This window comes from Hyposmocoma kahamanoa, unplaced genomic scaffold, assembly GCF_003589595.1.
Source record: "Hyposmocoma kahamanoa isolate Upper Pololo Valley unplaced genomic scaffold, ASM358959v1 119, whole genome shotgun sequence".
NCBI classification, from domain to species: Eukaryota; Metazoa; Arthropoda; class Insecta; order Lepidoptera; family Cosmopterigidae; genus Hyposmocoma; species Hyposmocoma kahamanoa.
In genome coordinates, this window is record NW_020653409.1 from 2,274,466 (window position 1) to 2,295,305 (window position 20,840).

The 20,840-nt window shown below is 37.9% G+C and overlaps 1 protein-coding gene across 1 annotated transcript in view; it reads right to left on the reverse strand.

The window, feature by feature from the left end:
• The window catches only part of LOC113239991 (acylamino-acid-releasing enzyme-like), a 52,291-nt gene that overhangs the window by 27,950 nt on the left and 3,501 nt on the right, over positions 1-20,840 (reverse strand). Inside the window, exons 2-7 of the mRNA XM_026477182.1 lie at positions 20,167-20,226; positions 18,106-18,317; positions 16,423-16,589; positions 12,649-12,797; positions 8,761-8,904; positions 6,111-6,240 (exon numbers count right to left, since the gene is read on the reverse strand). Of these exons, the coding sequence (XP_026332967.1) occupies positions 6,111-6,240; positions 8,761-8,904; positions 12,649-12,797; positions 16,423-16,589; positions 18,106-18,317; positions 20,167-20,187 (823 nt within the window). The 5' untranslated portion in view covers positions 20,188-20,226. The remainder of the gene's footprint in view (positions 1-6,110; positions 6,241-8,760; positions 8,905-12,648; positions 12,798-16,422; positions 16,590-18,105; positions 18,318-20,166; positions 20,227-20,840) is intronic.

Genomic DNA, 20,840 nt, shown 5'->3' on the forward strand with positions numbered 1-20,840 from the left:
GTGGATTTGATTCCTATAGTCGACTGCCTCCATGGTGTAGTGGTTAGTGTGTTAGGCTTTCGTTTCGGACGTCGTGAGTTTCCGATGGGTGACTGCCTCCTTAGTGCAGTATATCCGTAATCACTCAGTCAGTTCTTGCATTATGTGGAAGTGGTACGGGTGATGGTCAGAGCTTGTTTACAAACAAAGGCGTATGCAGTGCAACGTTGAAGGTCGTAGACGTAGGATATAGGTATTCGTTTAATGTGTATGTAATGATGTAATTTGTATCAGGAGAAGGGTCTTATTTCAAAAGGATGGTAATAATTTTAATTTCACCCTGTAGGTACATTATGAAAACGTTACCCTATATTCCAAAATTTGCGTTTCAGTCGGCGTCCTTTGATGTGCCGCCGCTGAGGCAGAGGTGCTATTTTTGAATTTTTTGTAACAGTCTGTAATTGCCGTTTGCGTTGTGAGGACTAAATAGGTGTCATCGTTTTGTTTGTGTCTTGTTTTTGTGTTTATTTAAACTATGTCACGCTTAAGCAATAGTGATTACTAAGAGATGATGTTGTGCGTAGGCGCAGCCGATGGGAGCTTGCGCCAGCCTCGCCAAATTTATTGGGCAAAGTTTATTGATGGCGTCCCAGAAAATCGACGTCGACCATTTCCTGCTGTGGAATGCTTCAGGAAGATGGTTATGAGACTTCATAATAGTGGATCGTTCCGTGGTTCCAGTTCTGAAGGTCGGCCGAGTTCACGAGACCCAGAATTCGAGGCAGATGTTTTGGAACATTTTCTCGGCAATCCAAAGACAAGTACTCGTCGTGCTGCGGCAGCCTTTGGTGGTGTGAACCATATGAGTGTGTGGCGTGTGCTACGGGATGATGGCCAGCACCCATACCATTTTCAAAGAACGCAGGAGCTGTTACAAGCGGACTATGATCTACGTTTGGCATTTTGCCGCTGGTACCGCGACCAGGTTGGGAGGTCTCCCGACTTCGCTTCGTCGGTACTGTGGACAGACGAGGCGTCATTTACGCGTGCGGGCATTATCAATATGCATAATGAACATTTTTGGACTCATTTGAATCCCCGCGTATCAAGGGAATCAAATTTTCAACACCAGTGGCGGATTAACGTGTGGGCTGGTATAATAGGTTGTGCCGTCATCGGTCCAGTGTTTTTGCCGGCAAGTTTGAATGGGGCCAATTATTTAAGATTCCTAACAGAAGACTTGGATGACGTTCTGATGGCCCTGCCAGTGACACAATACGTGAGACTCGTGATGGAACACGGGATGACTTTCTAGCACGATGGAGCACCCGCACATTTTGCTCGAAATGTACGTTCCCATCTGAACGACCGTCTCCCGCAGTGGATTGGGCGGGGAGGTCCTGTACCCTGGCCAGCGTGGTCCCCAGACTTGACACCGCTCGATTTTTTTTGTGGGGTCATATAAAAATATTGTTTATGCGGAGTCCTGTGAAAGCGCAGAAGAAATGAGGCAGCGGATCGAAATGGCGTTTAGTCAAATCACTCGGCAGATGCTTCAAAGAGTAGAGCAGTCTCTGTACCGACGCACGGAAATATGCATATTGCATGGAGGTCGGCATTTTGAACCTTACCTGTAAATGTGTGAAATGTGCCAGCAGTGCGTGTAGTGATTGTACTTATTATTCAAAATTATCGTAAACAAGTCAATATTTCGTACATTGTACAACAGTGAATTACAATTCGTAGGAAATTCATTAAAACGTGTATGAATTGCACAGTAGGTAAGTACCAATTAAAAAAGTATCCACTATTGTAAAATTGTCGTAAATAAATGTATTAATACAAAATTATGTAGAATGTGTATACGATGAAGGCGTGCGTAACTACGGGCTTAATAAGTAAATAAATATCCTTTAAATTGTATGTAAATAAGTACGTACCTAGGTATGGCATAAAATAATATTGTTAGAAATAATTCGATTTTTCTAGGTATTTAAAGATTTTGTTACTTAATATTAACGTGTTATCAACATATTCAAATCATGTTTTTACAGTGGCATTTCAATTGTAGTCAGCTGTTCTTTCGCCCCGCTTGCGGCCGCCCAGGTTTCATTAATGAATTTGTGAAGTCGTAGTAACGTAACTAGCAATAGAGTTGTGACGCAGTGGTTGTTTCGGACAATCACTATTTATACAAACATAATTAAAGTTATATCAACATTAAAAGTCACTTATTTTTATTTGATATTTTGCACAGAGGGTCTAGATCAAGTATAGGTTTGGCTCCTTTAATATGACTACACCTTGCGGTTACACCCTGTATAAAGACGAGCCCGACCCCACCGTAGTTTGTATGACTGCCATATTTGAAAATGGCGAAAAATAAATTTTGATATCAAATTATTATATTTCTAGTGGCATTCACATGCCAATTTTCAGTCGAATCAGAGGAAAACTCTTTCGGCAGCTATTTTTAACGAAAAAAAACACTATGGCAACCTAAATAAAAAAATAAAAAGAAATTTTTGACCCCAAATTGTAATTAAGGACTCTTAAAGAACCTCGCATGCCAATTTTCAGCCGGATCGAAGCAAGTTTTTCTTCGGCCGCCATTTTGAAATCGCCATCTTGGATTTTTTTGACCCAGGCAGTTGACCAGTGTTACCCTCTATGACATTCCTTCGAGCACCTATGTCTAATAGTTTCCGTGATAGGAGGCTTTGAAACTTGTATGGCGGCCATCTTGTTTATTTGAATTTCGAACATTTTTTACTTCCCGCGGAAATTGACGGACTTGTGACTGATCGGGAGTTGGACTTCATATTTCAGTAGAGAATCCTGTTTGGTTGAGTTTGAATGGGAGGGAGCAGGGTTATTGACTGCTCCAAATTAGTTACATGTAGGGGTAGTTGGTATGATCGCGTCAAGTTGTATCCTTAAAAATCTCAGAACAAACCAGTCGTATATCATTGACAGCGACGAAGATTCAGAATCTCAGAATCAGAATTTCGTAAAGCGGCCATCTTAAATCCGTCATATCAGAACACTTTCGGTTCTGGTAGAACCTGACCAAGATCCTTGACAACTTTTATTTGAATGTGCCCATCTCCGATACTTGAGGGAACAGCCTCTGTCCCTCTTGATCACCTTTCCGGCCACTATTCCTGTAAATCATTTTAACAATCTCTATTCCTTTCGGGAGAACAATTACCTAAATGTCTACATCAGTCAGTAGTAATTGAGCTACCCACATATAGTATGTTGCGCGTTGCGCTGGGCCGCTAAGGCGGCCCGCGAGGCCTGTGTATTGGGCTTGTGACAGTTTGCTGCTTGTAGTGGTTGTTTTCAGAAATATATGTTTGTTAAGTTTATTTGGGCAGGAAGGAGCCAGGTAGTTGGTATAATCGCGTCAAATCGTATACTTCAGAAGAAACTACTCGTATAGCATTAATAGTTGCGAAGATTCAGTAAAGTAAACTTTTTAAAGCGGCCACCTTGGATTCGCCATATTGGAAAATTTTTGATCCCGGTAGAACCTGACCATGGTCCTTACAAATTTCGTTTGAAAGTCATACACCCATCTCTGCCGCTTTCACCCGGCCGCTTATCAAGGAGACCAGGTCGACTTGGATGTTGCGTGTTGCGCTGAGCCGCTAAAGCGGCCCGCGAGGGTCCCGGTGTTTGGTGTTTTAAAATCTACATAAAACCAAATCAATGTTTCAGATTTACATAAGGCCGACTGGAAATGAGGTGTAGTCTTAACCCTTACCAGAGACATCGATCTTGCTATTTTCTTTGCGAAATAATAATTGATTCTGTGTGAGCCTTCTTCAGCTGCACGTTACTGAACGGATGAATCGGAGTGTGAGCGAGGTAGTAGAAGGCACTATAAGTTTTAATGGAGATCTCTCTATTGCATATGGTTCCTTGATAGGGGTCTCACAGTTAAATTATCATCGTCATTAAGTCTCATATTCTGCTCTTCCATAGGAAATTCCGATAAACCTTGGGACAATATTGACTTCCGATGCTGCAGAAGCTACATCAAACTTCATTTTCTTCGTTGTGTTCAATTGCGATCAATCGAGAAGGTGGAGTTTTATCTTTAAGTTGTTCTGTTGTAATCAATTGAGGAGGACTTTTATTTTCAGGTGCCATGACTGTAGTTTCTAATAACCAATTAGCCTTTTCAGCTGGTTTCTGGGTTATTGGAGTAGTCAGATTTATAATGATGCGGTCATTATACAGATTGTCATTGAATAAAAGTGTTGTTCTGCCTGGGGGCTCCAAGTTTTCTATGCATTGTGATGGATTTTCAGAATAATTTAATTCCGATTTTCTTAGTGAAAATCCATATGGTCCTTCTTCTCTTTGAGTTTTCGGTTCCATGTATCTAAAAAATTAAGCACATTTGGCATAACATCTATTCATTATTGAAAATAGAGCAAATATTCATTATTGAAAATAACGAAATCAAAGTAAGCAATGTAAATGTACTATCATTTGTTTAGGTACTTAAATAAATGTAAACGATCTTGATATATCTTTTTTTATTGAAACACTTTACAAATCAATAGCTATAAAAAGAGGCACGCAATTTCATACGACGCTTAGCATTTGTATTCGAAGGTAAGTAAAAATCATTTTATAAATGTATATTTCATTAAATAGACATCTCAAGATTGTTTATATTTAGTTAAGTAGGTATCTAATAACGAACTATAAAAATAGTTAACTAAATTACGAGATTTTAGAATAAAATAATAATAAACATAAAAGACATCAAGACAAGATGTCGTGCCTAATATTAGTAAAAACGAACTTACTGTTGCGGAACCCGATTGAGGACATTTTCTTTTAAGTTTTCTTGAATACATGTTGAATTATAGCACATTGATATTTTAATAAATGTATTTAACGACGGCACAACCCCAAAAACCTCTCATTGATTAATGCAACGAGGCACAACACAAAAAGTGTCGCTGTTGCTTTAACGTAGGCGTGTGTTCGTCGTAAGTGCAGGCACACTAAACGCGAGCCACTATTGCAGGAAAGGGGCAGGGAATTTCTATAAGGGTGCCATCTATAAGTTGTTCTATTAACTTTTGAGCTGGGTCTTTATTGTATGACATAAAATAGGTATTGTAGAACACGATTCTGGACTTATCTGAAAAACAGCGTCTTTTGAATTGTTTCACTGTTGCACTCGGCCAGCGATATAATATAATAACTAGATTGCGCGCATTGCGCCGGGCCACCTAAGGCCCGCGAGGGCTTTCTTTGTTTCTGGTGACAATTTGGGAGTTGAACTTAATATTTCAGTAGAGAATTCTCTTTGTTTGACTTTGAGTGGGAATGGCGGCCATTTTGTTTTGCGAATTTTGAATTTTTAAATATTTTTTTGTAGGGACGTATCATGAATATTTGTTTCTTTATACTATGATATCGAGTATTTAACAGTGAAATACTAGTAAAAATTTGGTGTTAATACATGTGGTAACACCAAAGTTATTTGTAAAACAGTTCACCAATCGGGTACTGTAATTTACTGGTAACTATAGTTACCAGAGACGTTCGACCGAAATTGAACATTTTGACAGTTACTCGTAGCTATAGCTACCAATTTAAAGTGTCTTACATTAAGGAAGCTGATACGCGAATGACGCCTTAAAGCGTCAATGAAACTCTTTATTTTCAATTGATATTAATTATTTTAATTTAAAAAAAGATATTCCTTGTTTTACTTATTTGTGTATTCTAGTGAAGTATGGATTAATGGTTGCATTTTATATTCAGTTATGTTCTTCTTTGACTTGAGAATTGAATTAATATAAGGTGGAAATTCATAACATGTCACTTCACTATATAGGATTGGCGTCTAGTGAACGAAACTAGTTTTTGTCAGTGGCGGTCAAAAGTTTAATACTAAATTATTTTTTTCTTTGCCTCTTTGGGAGTATCTGTGAGAGGAGAGTTTACAAGAATAGTTATCTATACTCAATACTACATTTTTATTTTGTTATTATAAATATATTTTTTCTTTTTTTTTCCTTATTCTTTCCTTTTTTTTTTAATTTTGTTTTTCTCAGTTTGAGTCGCTTTCTTTCGGTTAGATTCTAAGGTCAGCTTACTGTGCGTGCCGTCGAGCGCGACCTCGAAGATGAAGGAGGGGCGGTTGGTGCAGAAGATGAGGCCGAGCCGGCGGGGTTCTGTGTGCCACGCCACGCCGCACACGCATGCGCCGTTCGGACTGAACCGCACCTGTACAGCACTACCATGTAGCTGACCATTGTTTATCAATCACGGCGTGCTTCTCGATTCAACGGTCAATAAGCAAAGTTGAAGCCATCGCAGTTACAAAACATTTTTGTTTACACGCAAAATATATGAGATGGTCGCAGTTATACTCTGTCTTTTTTTAAAACGGAGTAAAATGACAGTTCATTACGCAAAAGTGTTACCCGCTTGCGAGCAGCTAGTGATAGCAGTCGATAAACATTTTATCGTCTGAATATTGGTCACGCTTATGGAATAAATATCCGAACTTGTTTCATTTGAATCATCATCGACCCATTATTCATTCAATTACTGAGCACAAGCTCATTTGAATTGTCTATTTTTGTAAGTTCATACATACATACAATGTATTTACAACTATGCTTATGAAGAATACAAAGAAGAGACACACTTTAAAGTTTCTCATTTTACTTCAATGTAGATTATTAAACCCAGCTATTCTTGTTAAAATGTACATGAATTATAACTTACAATTATATGGATGTCGGGTCCGAGCTAAAAAGTGTCCGCACTTGTAAGGCGCTAAAATCGTATACAGAGCGCCAAACTGCGCTTTAGTCTTCATTTGTTCGACTGACAGCGCGATACTGCGATGCCATTACAATTTAAATTTCGAATAGGTTGACTTGGGACATTTTTTTCGTGGTTTTTGTATTAGACCCGTCGTCCATTTATTTGTAAGTCAATGACATGAATAAATTGATCTCGATACTAGTAGGCCAACTGTCAAAATAAGAATAAAGAAGGCAATACGCAATTAGTAATCATTAGAACGCCGTAACATTCACAATTCAGTCATTTTTGGCAAACATTTATCTATTGATAAAACTATCGAAAACAACGACATAACTATTTAACATTTTGTGAAAACTTGCAACCGTACAAATGTCACTTTACTCCGTCTTCGAAAAGGACAGACCATAGTTACATTAAATTTCCACAAAAGATTTCTCTACTAAAGGAATTTAGAAAACGTCCAAACCAGTCCGAGGTTAGGACAAGATTTAGTAGCAGTAGAGCTCCTTGTGAAAGTTGTGAACCTTACCTATTCCTGCCGTCAAGCAGTATTACTGCGTTCCGGTTTGGAAGGGTAAGGGTGCTGGTGATATTACAGGTACATGAGACTTGTCTACTTGTCTCAGGGTGTCGAGCGCATATGTTTGCGATTTAAAGCACAAAGTGGTACTGCAACTGTGAAAATTGCCCTTTATGTAACCAACTATATAGTTCTTTCCAAGATTTTTAAAGCTATTTACTGCCTTCTAGGATAATTTTCCTGTAGCTATGACTGTTAAGATAGTTACCCTTGCTGACCCGTCTCAAAATTCCACCGGGTATACATTTTTTTCATGATACCAAGTGAAGGGACGAACAAGTCGTGCGCCTGGTAGTAAGCGACACACCTGTCCATAACAGTTGCTGTGCCACTAAACCGCAAAGATCTAAGGGGCACTGCCACTGCACCTATCACCTTGAGACACAAGTCCCATGTGCCTATAATTTCACCAGCACCTTTACCCTTCAAAACCGGAACCCATTAATGCTCTCATTACTGCGGCGGAACAAATGACTTATTCCCATTTGATCTCCTAAAGCCGATCCCCTGGGGGATCCGTTTTATTTTAAATTATTTTCTATTCCTATCGGATCCCCTATGCAGTGGATCATGAATAAATATTAATATTTTATTCCCACCTATTACCTTGGTATTTCCAAGTTTATTTTTGGTAGGTACTGCGGTACAGTCAACAAGAAAATATATCTATCTCATCAAGAAATTGTAGGTCATTATACATATATGATAATAATCATAACATTAAAATAGATTTTAAATATTGCTCAAAACTGATTTATGTTACTTGTGATTTGCAATATTTGTAACAGGTCATTAATATTGCCATATTATATGCCAATATTAATGACCTGTCACAAAAAACAATTTATTCTCTGTGATAATTGTAACATTTGATCATAAGGTGATTAAGGTGATTTCTTAGTTATATACTTAATTAGAAACTGTATACTGCGGTGTCTACAGCGACAAATATATTTAACTTGTACTTTACATTATATACAAGGTGAAACCTGAAAACCAGCGAATTTTTGAGGCTGTTACCTTTTCTTCAACACTGATTTAGATTTTAAGCCACTATTGTAAGTTATTATTCTCGTTGTTGTGTTGAAGAATAAAGTCTTTTTATTTTTTTTTATTTATAATTCCTCAATTTCAAAACTTCTTTTGACAAATACAATGAACAAGCCGTTGGGAGTTGCAAAATATAGAGTGGATCAGTTGCAATTTTAAATTGGCTGTGGATCAGTTTTGGGGATCAGATGGAAATAAATCGAAGAAATAAGTAAGGTGGCAGTACTTCCCTGGACGAACTCTTTCACAAGGAGCTCTACTGCTACTTAAATATATACATAAATAGAGACCAAAGGAGTCAACGTTATATTGATAAAACACAGTGCATGAAGACATACTTGTCCGGGACAGCAGGTGTCTGGCAAGACATCGCTGTCGAGCACAGTGAAGGTTTCAGTTTCGACGCGACACACCACCACCACCGAGAAGTGCTTCCCTACCAGCTGCTCGCCCCAGTCCTGCCTGTAGATGTACTCTTCGCCCTAAACACACACTCAGCTTTAGGGGAATGTCAATAAAACTTACAACGTTACGCGTTTTTTGGATAAAAAATATCCTAACAGGAAGTGGATTCTTGTAAACTTTAACAAACAATATTAAACAATAAATTAACTGCAATATTCTTCTATAACACCCAAATAGACAAATTGAAAGAGTGCGAAAGAAATTATTAAGGCTCTTGACTGTGGGACTGGTCATGATTATATTGATTAGCATTCTGTGGACATGGAATCGAGTTTCTCAACAGCCGTCGTGATTACATAGATACTGTCAGTTTATATAAAATAGTAAACAATGAATTTGATTCAACACCACTATAAATGTTTAGATTTCAGAGTACCCCGTCAAGTTGAAAGATCTTGTCGAAGGAATACACTTTTCTCAATTAAGTAGTCGCGGAAATGTTTCGTTGGCAATAGCTTTATTAGGCGATCATGTCATACGTACAACAGCAGGTTCATGGATGTGCATATTTTCTGTAATTCTTTACCAAAACTTAAAACTAAGATAAGGAAGCCTTATGTACTATTCAATGTTGATAGTCTGTAAGATTTCAACTGCATTATAAATTAAGGAAACCTTAGGTCTACTTTATATGTTCGTTAATTTAATAATAGTTTTATACCGACTGTTTGTTTCTTGAATAAATAAATATTTATTTGTTGTTTTTGTAAGCAAGGAAGACGAGGCAGGCCAAGAAAGAGATGGAGCCATGACATTCTAGAAACAGCAGGAACGGTATGGCCGAGACTGGCACAATACAGGAGGAGAAGGCTTTCACCGCTAAAGGCGGCCCTTGCACATAACACGACCAACTACAAATTAAGATAATACTAACCATCCTAATACATAGAATGAGATGTAAGTATTCCATTTATATTGGAAGGGATAAACAAAGCTATAAATAAAATAGTAAATAAATAATATTTATTGAATGACAGGATATTTCACCATCATGACATTGAATTCTTTTTTGTGAAATTACTCCCCAGTTCGTTATAATTGTTAATAGAAAAATCGAACACTTAGAAAAAATTCTTTCGATGCGGCCGGATTCGATCAAAATTCGTTAAAACCAAAAACAAAGATCACACAACAAGCACGTAGAAAAATTCGTGAGGTCCGCTGGTTCGTTCCGTGGCTTAGTTAGCATAGTACAGCCTAACACTAACTTAATTTAGTGTGACTTGGACTGCTTAGGTATTTTTATGTTTTGAAATTACGTTTTAGAAGTTTTATATTTATAGGTATAAGAATATATAGTAGTTTACGATATTCATATATGTATATGTATTGGTTTTATTACTTATTTATAAATATATGTTTATTTGCATTTATTTATCAATTTGTATCTATTGATTAGTAATTCCTCATACACCGCCGTCTTTTTCCTGTGAATTATATAATTACTTCCATCCAAAGGTTGTCTGGCAGAATTCGCTTAAAGCGATAAGACCGCCCATTTCCGATTTCCGATTTTTGGAAAGAGACAAAGAAGTCAAACCCTAAGGCTGGCCTACCTGTAAGTGTTGAGGGTGTAACTGAGCCTAACCAAATAGCTGAATTGTTTAAGTCACAATTTGAAGTTAAGTCGCCCCTGGGACCTGCGGCGAGTCGGTCCGCGGACTTTATTAGTGCTGGGCAACCACAACAGGTCCGCTTTTTGGCCAAAGAGGTTGCGATCGCCATTAAGGATATGGTTCGCGGTAGGTCTCCGGGTCATGACTTCCTCAGCGTGGAGCACCTAAAATACGGAAGTGTACACCTGCCTAGAGTACTCGCCTTGTTCTTCACGCTATGTATAGGTCACTCATATTTACCACAAGATCTGATGAGAACTGTTGTTGTTCCCATAGTGAAGAACAAGACGGGTGACGTCTCCTGTGCCTCTAATTATAGACCTATATCCCTGGCTACGACTGTGGGAAAATTATTGGACAGTCTGCTTAATAAGCATTTAAGGAAGCACCTGAAGTTGCATGATGCTCAATTTGGGTTCCGCCCCGGATTGTCAACTGAAGCAGCTATCCTTTGCCTTAAACATACTGTCCATTATTATACCAAGAGAAAAACTCCTGTTTATGCTTGCTTCCTCGACTTGTCCAAAGCTTTTGATCTTGTATCATATGACAGGTTGTGGAGTAAGCTACAGGATGAAACTGATCTTCCAGGTGATATAGTTAGTATCTTTAGTTATTGGTACGGAAACCAGAACAACTATGTTCGATGGGCGGGTGCAGTTTCGGGCATGTATAGGTTGGAGTGCGGTGTGAGGCAAGGGGGCTTAAGTTCACCGAGTCTCTTCAACCTGTACATGAACCGTCTAATTGTTGAACTGAGTAACACCATGATCGGATGCTCAGTTGATGGAAAGATGGTTAATAACATCAGTTATGCGGACGATATGGTGTTGCTCAGTCCTTCGATAAGTGCTCTTCGTAAACTGTTATCAGTTTGTGAGCTCTACGCTGAGGCCCACGGCCTTCGGTACAACGCGATCAAAAGCCAGTTACTGGTATTCAGAGCTGGTAACAAATGTTACGATAGCGTCCCTGAGGTTTACTTGGGGGGTACTCCTCTCGAAAGGGTTATCAAATTTAAGTACCTAGGGCACTGGGTCACCGAGTCCCTAGAAGATAATACGGATTTAGAGAGAGAGCGTAGGGCGCTGGCAGTGCGGGGCAATATGTTGGCCCGTAGGTTTGCAAGATGTACGGATAGCGTAAAGGTAGCTCTGTTTAAAGCTTACTGCCAGACCTTTTACACTTGCGGCCTATGGGTCAACTACACCCAGAAAGCACTTGGCTCCCTGCGAGTTATTTATAATAATGTATTCAGGATGCTGTTGCGGCTGCCACGATTCTGTAGCGCTTCGGAAATGTTCGCCGTGGCCCAGGTAGATGGGTTTCCCGCTATTTTACGGAAAAGGGTGGCCTCCTTAACGCACAGATTACGTGGCAGCGGTAACAGCCTCCTGAACGTCATTGCAGGCAGGGTCCAGGGTTCATTTTTTGAGCGCTGGACCAGCCTTCATGTTTACCCAAAAAAGAGTGTTTATTTGTAAATGAATGTTGCAAATAAACACTCTTCCCTGTAATTATTATTAGGTACTAACATTAGTGTGTAAGTTGTTTTTGTATTACTAACCAATATGGATTTCTATCTGAATTAAATATTTTGAATTTTGAATTTGAATTTGAAATTTGAATTGTACCACCGCTTATTTTTAATTTAATTGTATTGTATTTGTTTTCTTTTTTGGTGTACAATAAAGAATTTTTGTATTGTATTGTATAGCGTCTGGCGCGGTTTGCTAGGAGACGTCGGTTCGAATCCGTCCGGATCGAAGGATTTTTTTTAAAGTTTTCCATCTTTGTTTTAATAATATTTATTTTTGAATATAATATTTTACTACTATCATTTCTATATATTTTTAACCGACTTTTGAAAGGAGGAGAGTCTCAATTCGAAATTTATTTCGTGTGTATGTTACCTGATTACTCCGACATTCGTGAAGCGATTTCGATTTCTTTTTTAATTGGTATGAGGTACCTTAGTAGTGGTCCCATTAATATTCATTTAAAGAAAATATATTCCACCTCTAACGGTGGCAAATTAGGTACAATGAATCCGGTTTATATGATTATTTATACAAACAAATGTTTTTTTCTATCGAAAAGCGAGGACATCGTCATAAGGTTATAGAATTTAGTGAAAACCCTTACTTTCTTAGGAGGTGCTTCGCCGCTACCATCAGCTTTTGGTTTCTCCTCGCCCTTCCTCTTGATATAAGGCTCCGATTTCTTCAGCTTCCGCTCTGCGACGTACACGATCGAGCTCTCATCTGGAGACCAGTCCAGGCTACCGAATTCGGCTATAAATGACAAATTAAATTTCAGTAAAATGTTATTAAATATTAAAAAGAAACCATAATGACGAAAAGAAATAAAGAATGGGTTCACGCCAAAGCCGTTAAACCTATAAAAAATAAACAATCGCAAACAACAGCAAAATCAACCCATATTCTTTGGGAGTTTCAAAATGGCCGCCGTAAAGATGTGATGCGTATATAATGTTTGTGGAAAGAACAAATGGCAGAAAATTATGAAAATTACACCATTGAAAAAAAATACAGCGTAAGATTTGGTAGTATGACTAATAATTAGTCGCGTTGGCCTGTCGCGAAGGACGAAAAGTTTTATTATTATTATATTCTTTGTTTACTGATTGTATAATCAACGTGTCAAATAATTCTTAAGTCCCAGGCGTTCCATTGAACTTTTTACTACTACTATTTTTTTTGCTAGTATTTCTCAATATAACAGGTAATCACTTGAAATTAACGGACATCCCTACCAAGGAAAGGTAAAGATAGAAAATAAATGTCAAAATTACAACTTGTGACGCGCGTTGTGGCGCGATTGTTGATGTTGAGTGTTAGCTGAAGATTTCGACTGTAATGAATGCCGTTACTATTTATTTTTGCAATTATTGCCTATGATCATGACAAAATGATCGTTAGGATGTGCTTTCTGCTGGTGTTAAAACTTTAACATTGGAATCACAATCTTATTGGAAAAAAGGTCATCAAAGTGAAGGTCATTGCACCTTGTGACTGTTTTTTAGAAAAAAAAACTTATTCATTATTAAAAGACTTTTTGGAGTAAATATAATAAATATCACTCAAACACATTGACTTACAATTATATGGACGTCGGGTCCGCGCTAAAAAGTGTCCGAACTTATAGGGCGTTAAAATCGTATACAGAGCGTCATTCACGCTCTAGTCTTCGTTTGTTCGACTGACAGCGAAGCAAGCAAAATTAGACAGTACTACGATGACATTACAATTTAAATTCAACGTTTTAGCTTTTTCATATTCCTTGACATGTCACTACGTTTAAATAGGTTGACTTGGGACATTTTTTTCGTGATTTTTGTATTAGACCCGTCGTCCATTTATTTGTAAGTCAATGCTCAAACACATAACTTTATTCAATATAGGTTGCATTAAAACCTGTTTTAGGTCGTTACGTTGTGAATTTTGGTAGGATTCGTAAATTTTCTTCCTCGCGACCTGTACTTTTTCCACGCCATTTTGCGCAAATTTTCCGCGAATTCCGCCACTACCTATGATTGTTTTTAATTTATTTTAAAAATAGTAATATAATTTTTCATATGATTTTAGTGTTAATCGACAGGTATTTAAATGCTCGTCATCTTTAAATACGTTTTGTTTCCTAATAAAATGAATATATAAAGTGGTTAAGAATTAAATCGTAAAACACTGAAAATTTCTCAGAAGTATTCAGAGTACTCGGAAGTTAGCAAATAAAGTCGTCGTATTACAATCATAACTACTGTAGTCTAAACAAAAGCTACTTAAGTGCTCTTATCGCTCATGTTATATTTTTTGGGCCGTAGCTTAATTGGTTCTCGAGTTTCAAGTGTTTATATTACACGCGCCTTATCGCGGCTCCTAATGTAAACAATAAAAAAACGGTGGACGCGGCGTAATAACGTAAGCTCGCGCCTGAGCGTACAAATGGTTCAAGGATTACAGTGGTTGGTGGGATGCAAATGCGCGAATGCATCGCGCGTATGTATCGAAACATACGCGCAATTGCATCGATACATACGCACGATTGCATCGATACAAACGCGCAATTGCATCGATACAAACGCGTGATTACATCGATGCTAACGCGTGACTGCATCGACACAGTCGCTTATGTTGAATAATTATGTACGATAAATCTGCGTAGGTTTATGCACATTGTTTTGTTTTGTTAATTGTAAATTTAAAAGTTAAATTTATAAATACATTAAATAAATAAATTAGCCACTTAATTTAAAACATGCATCGCGTTTGTATCGCGTTTGCATAGCGTTTGAATCGCGTTAGCATCGCATTTGCATCGCGTTTGAATCGCGTTTGAATCCCGTTTGAACCGCGTTTGCATCGCGTTTGAATCGCGTTTGCATCCCGTTTGAATTGCGTTTGCATCGCGTTTGAGTCACTGCTTAAAGTCGCGTGTGTGTAACCGCTCATATACAAACATAGGTCGCAGGTTCAGTTCCCGGGCCAAGAGAAACATTTGTATGGCCTACATTTATTTCTCTCGTGAATTTGGGTGTAATATGTGGTTGTCTATGTGTGTGTCCATGGCACCCGCGACACAAAGTTTTCCTAGTGCGGGACTATGTTGAGTGTGTGCGTTATATGTTGAGTGTGTGTGCGTTACAAACGCATACTAAGTTTACTCGCGGTAAAATAAAGATTCGCATTTAAAAATCCACTGTAGTACTGACAGTCAACACTACAACAGTAAGCATATCACTAAAACAGTAGCTGTGGAGCTACTTGTCAAAGAGTTCGTCCAGGGATGTGCCACCTGACCTCTTTCTGCCGCCAAGCAGTAATGTGAGCACAATTTCGCACTTGTCAACTTATGTGTCAGAGTAGCAGCCGCAGTGGCAGTGCCCCTCAGATCTTTAGGATTTAAGCTCTGAATGACACTGCAACTGCTATGGACAGGGGTGTCGCTTATCACCAGGCGCATGACTTGTTCGTTCCGTCATAAAAAAACTCAATGTTACATAAATAACAATAAATATTTGACAACTTCACATAAGTTGCTCGTCAGTAACTAAAACTCTTGTATTATGGAAATCAGAAACGACGGTTACAACAAACACCCAGACCCGTGACAATATAGAAAAGTTAGTATTTCTAAATTGACCCGGCCGGGGCTCGAACCCGGATATTGGATGCCTGTCTCGTCAAAAATGGCCCAACCCCTCCTCACCCCCTCCTTCAAGTACCTAAGTAATCTTAGATAGGGATGCAAATTACGATTTTTATATAATAATAATAATATAATATATAATAATAACGCACTCACTCACACTCAACAAACCCAACCCAAACTCACGAGAGAAATAAATGTAGGTCATACAAATATTTCGCCCGGCCCGGGAATCGAACCTGGGACCTCCGCGTGGCAGTCCGGCATGGTAACCGTTCGGCCATGGAGGCAGTTAAATGAAGTTATATGAAGATCGATTCAACTGAATACGATCTAGCGATTTTTTGTATCGATTCATTTCAATGCAATTTTCCAGTAAATCGATTCAACATTAAGACGAATCGTATTGTCTAAATTGTATTCATAATTTAAACAAAACAGTCTCTTTTTTTGTCGCCTGGGAGAAACTCTTCGAGGCAACATCTAAGTACAATATGTCTGCAATATTTGGCGATTTTCGCTACTTCTGTGCCATCTGAACGTCTTTTCTCACTGGTTAGTATCTAAATTAAAGTCGTAACCGACTGAAGCCACAAAAGCTGTCAAAATATTTTTTTTTCATAGAAATTAATTTTGAAACGATTTTTATGAGGTCGATTCAAGAGCATACGATCAGATCTGTGGATCCATTACGATCCAAAAAATCAATTCGAAGCCAAAAATCGTGCATCCCTAATCTTAGACACTTACAGTCAGCATAGACATCTCCGTGTAGATCGAGCGCGGTAAGGTCCACGCAGTGCGCCAATGTGGCTCGCGACCACACTTCCAAGTATTGCTTCTTGACTTCCTTGGTGTCCTTCTCTTCGCGAATTATGGCCTTGTACCTCCCGCCTGGAGATACCGCTGACAACAACCTTAAAAATGGATAATCGTCAATACATTTACTTATTTACAAATGCAAAAATAATTAAACATTATAAAGTGCTAAAGTGATACAAACTGTTCTTTTTTAAATTACAAATATGAACACTGTGATATAAGGTGCAATTTCCAGAATGCACATCTTAGTGTGACCCACCATTAGGTTAACCTGTTTTGATTAATTCAAAATCTTTTTTTAATTCAATTAATATAGACATATGACCATCTTGTAGCAGTAGAGCTTGTGGAAGAGCTCCGACAGGGAAGTACTGCTACCATACCTATTTTTTCCACCAACTAGCAATAAAGAAGAGTTCATCCAGTAGAGTTAGCAGAACAGAACGCGACTAGCCTAAGATCGACATAAATCGCTACATACTGCCATAGAGATCTCTATGTGAGAATGGCAGTATCTCGCGCTTTATGTCGCTCTCGCCCAAGTCGAATACGGTAAAAAAGCCGAATCAGTCGCAGCGGCCATCACTCGGTTCGGTTTTTCGTACCACGCCGCGAAGAGGGGTTGCGATCACTATTTTGACATGAGAATCCAAAAGTGCCCCGGATTTAAACGCCGTGATACAATTAGAAGCTGCCAAAATCTTCTGTTTTTCATTTTTTCTACGCCTATTATACCAATACATAACGTCTTCGTCTAAAATTACAACGTCGTCGTCAATCTTCCATGAACCCTTGCATATGAGCGTTGCATTGGCCCGCGTCCAGCTGCAACTCGATGCCCAATGTATCGGAAAACTGACTCGCAAAACGTATAAATGTGAACGCACATTTGTTTTTTTTAACCTATACGTAAACTGAATAAGAACACTGAATCGTATAATAAACCGTACAAGTATGAACTAAATATAAGGGCGCGGTCCCATTATCGTGACGACAGATAGTCGCGCAGTTTGAAGTATAGTAGTTTGTATATTTAAATAAATTTGTTCACACAAGAACAACACGATTAACTGTAGTTCACGACTTTTTTGACGTTACGACGACAGACGTAACGACAGTCGTCCGACGATAAATAAAACGTCACGATAAAAATATGACGACAATTAATCGCAGCTTCAAACGATTCTGACGTGCAAACGACAAGGCGACTGTCGTGAACCGATAAATTGTCGTCACGGAACTAGTGGGATCAGCTAGACACGACAGTCGTTCAACCATAAAATAAACGTCCACGACATAGTCACGACAGATAGTCGTGATATGGGAACAGGCTAGATGCGACAGTCGTCCAACGATAAATAAAACGTTACATCATAATGCGAACGCACCCTAAAGGTCCTGGTGAAATTAGAGGGACTTGGAATTTGTCAACTTTTATACTTCTCGGTGACGGGTGCCCCTCTAATTATCTTTGCGATTTAAAGCTCTGTGCATAAAGCACTGCAACTGTTTTGGGTAGGCGTGTCGCTTACTACAAGCGCACGACTTACCGTTACTTAGTTTTATAAAAAAAATGTTTAGAGGGAATAAATAGACACATCATAAACTTACTCATTGCTAATGTCAGTGGGATATTCACTCTCCGATATAACGTTCAGCTTTTCATCCAATACATAATCGTACAAATACTTTGTGGTCTTGCCTTTATCCAAGTTTCGCACTGACCACTTAGCAGTGACCCCTGTTGCGGATTTATTTAGTTTACCACCTACTATTGTTGGAATCTTGGACAAAGTCTTGTACGCGTTTACTATTGTTTCTATCTGTGGACAGAAAAAGAAATGGAAGTACTGCATGCTTGCAGTTGATACGAAAGAAAATTTCAGTCGAGTCAGAATTTTTTTTTATTTTTTTTATTTATTAAGGTTTTGGCAAAGCCATCAGCCTAAACATGAAGTTTAATTGTTTCTGTAAATATGGCCGCCACAAAGAGAATAGGCAATTTGAGGCGGCGTGCTTGGATTGACTCGTATAATTTCGCGTTTTAATCTTCGATTAAGGTACAATAGCACTATCCTATTCCACTTTAAACTAGATTTCACAAAATAATTGAAAGTCAAAATAAAAACGACACTTTTCCCTCCAAAATGCCTAGAGCGAATCCTCTCGAGTGAGAACATAACAAACACCTGTTGCAATGTACAGTCAACAGCACATCAAGCTACACATTGACGTATCTAGTACCGTTGCACTGGAGGCGATTTTTGAACAAAAGTATTTATTATTGTTTTTTTTCTGAGTGACTATAGTGCAATTTAATATATTAAAGTAATGTTGGAATTATATTATAGTATAGTAATGTGAGCATTACTGCGTTTCGGTTTAGAATGGTAACCACCACAATGGTGGTACCAGCAATCGCTGGTGAAATTACAGGCACATGGGACTTATCAACTTATTATGCCCCTAAAATCTTTGCGATTAAAAGCTTCGTCCCGTCACTTGGAATTAAATAAAAATATATAATAATAACGCACACACTCGACATAGCCCCGCACTAGGGAAACCCTGTGTCACGGGTGCCATGGACACACAAATAGACAATTACAAATTACACCCAAACTCACGAGACAAATAAATGTAGGCCATACAAATATTTCTCCCGGCCCGGGAATCGAACCTGGGACCTCTGCATGGCAGTCCGGCATGGTAACCGTTCGGCCACGGTATATATTTATATATATATATCCTGTGTGAAGTTCACGTTAAAATTTCTTTAAAAGTCAGTCATTCAGTTTCGTCCAATTTAGTTGTGTTATTTATACCAATTAAAACTTATTTCAACCTAACTAACACATACATAAAACAAATTACCCTAACTCATCAATACTCATCATATAAAAACAACTTAAAGTGCAGTTTCATTGAAAGTAAAATTATTTATAATACACTCAAACATTAATTGAAACAAATCTAGTGGTCTTCTTATTCCAAGCTTGTTTGCATTGATCGAACATGTATAAAGAACACATTTTTATTAGATGCAATGGACAACAAATATATTGTTAAAAAAAGTGAAGGATGTCTTAAATATAATTTAAGACAATAGAAGGAAAAAAACATTTGCTTTGATTACCACAAATGACACCATAATAAACAACAATGAAAACAAGCAACAAAAAAGGAAATAAAAAAAAATACAAACAAATTTTTTTACAAAACAACAACACTAAATAGGTACAGATATTTTGTGTGATGCGAGCTGTGGTAACAAAGAGCGTCACTAATTCAGTTACTTAACACTGTGCATGGTGCAGACAAACGGATTGACAAAAGTTTAAAGATCAGCATTTGTTATTACAACAGGACATACTATTAGGCATGTGCTATTTCGATGGCTTCCTTTCTCAAACTCGTACCTTATAAAGAGTGATTATTCAGAAGATGGCAAAACTTTGTATTTATTTTAAATTTCTTATCAAGAATGTTCATTCGGAGGCATTACTTTAAGAACAGGTAAAAGCCAGGGTGTGAATATGAAGCAAATATGATGCGAAATCAGCCTGAAAAACTTATGTGCAATCCATTTTTAGCATTTCAGTAACTTTGTGCTCTAAGATACGAGTTTGAGAAACTAAGGCGACGAATTGTCAAATAAAATACTACACAAACCTGAGAAGACATTTTTAACATCACACCAGATCCTTACAATACTCAGCCAACTCCACCAGACTGTAAAATATTAAAACAGTTTTGAGTTAAAACGACAAATTTATCAATGATACTAAATATTTAACAATTTAGGGTTTACAATTTATCATACCTATGATTATATTTGTATAAAAATTATTAATATTATTATTGCACATAAGAAGTTACAACGAGAATACACAACTGTAATGTAACTATATCAGAACATACTAATTTGCAACAGACAGCTTTGTTGCTAAGTAGCAATTTCTTCCAAACACCCTTATTACAAGACATTTAAATACATTGCAAGTTAATAAATTATGAGATAAAATGCCAGGGGTAAAGAGAGTTAAAAGTAGATACAGAAAGGGAAGGCGAAGGCGCTAGAGGAAGAGAGAATTATTAAAAAAGATTACAGTTCCTCATATTCTGATCTAAAGTTATTAAGAGATAGAAGATAAGATCAATCAAAGCCTATCGTTAAAAAAAGGGAGGCTTTATGTTATAGTCGGCCCAATGCAAATTGTACACTTTTCCATTATGATTATTGGGAGGTATGCTACCAAACATTCACAAACTACGTTTTACCAAGGGAAACTTAATTAGCGCATAAGAAAGGCTTAAGGGTACCTACTCGTGAAACAACCTCAAAT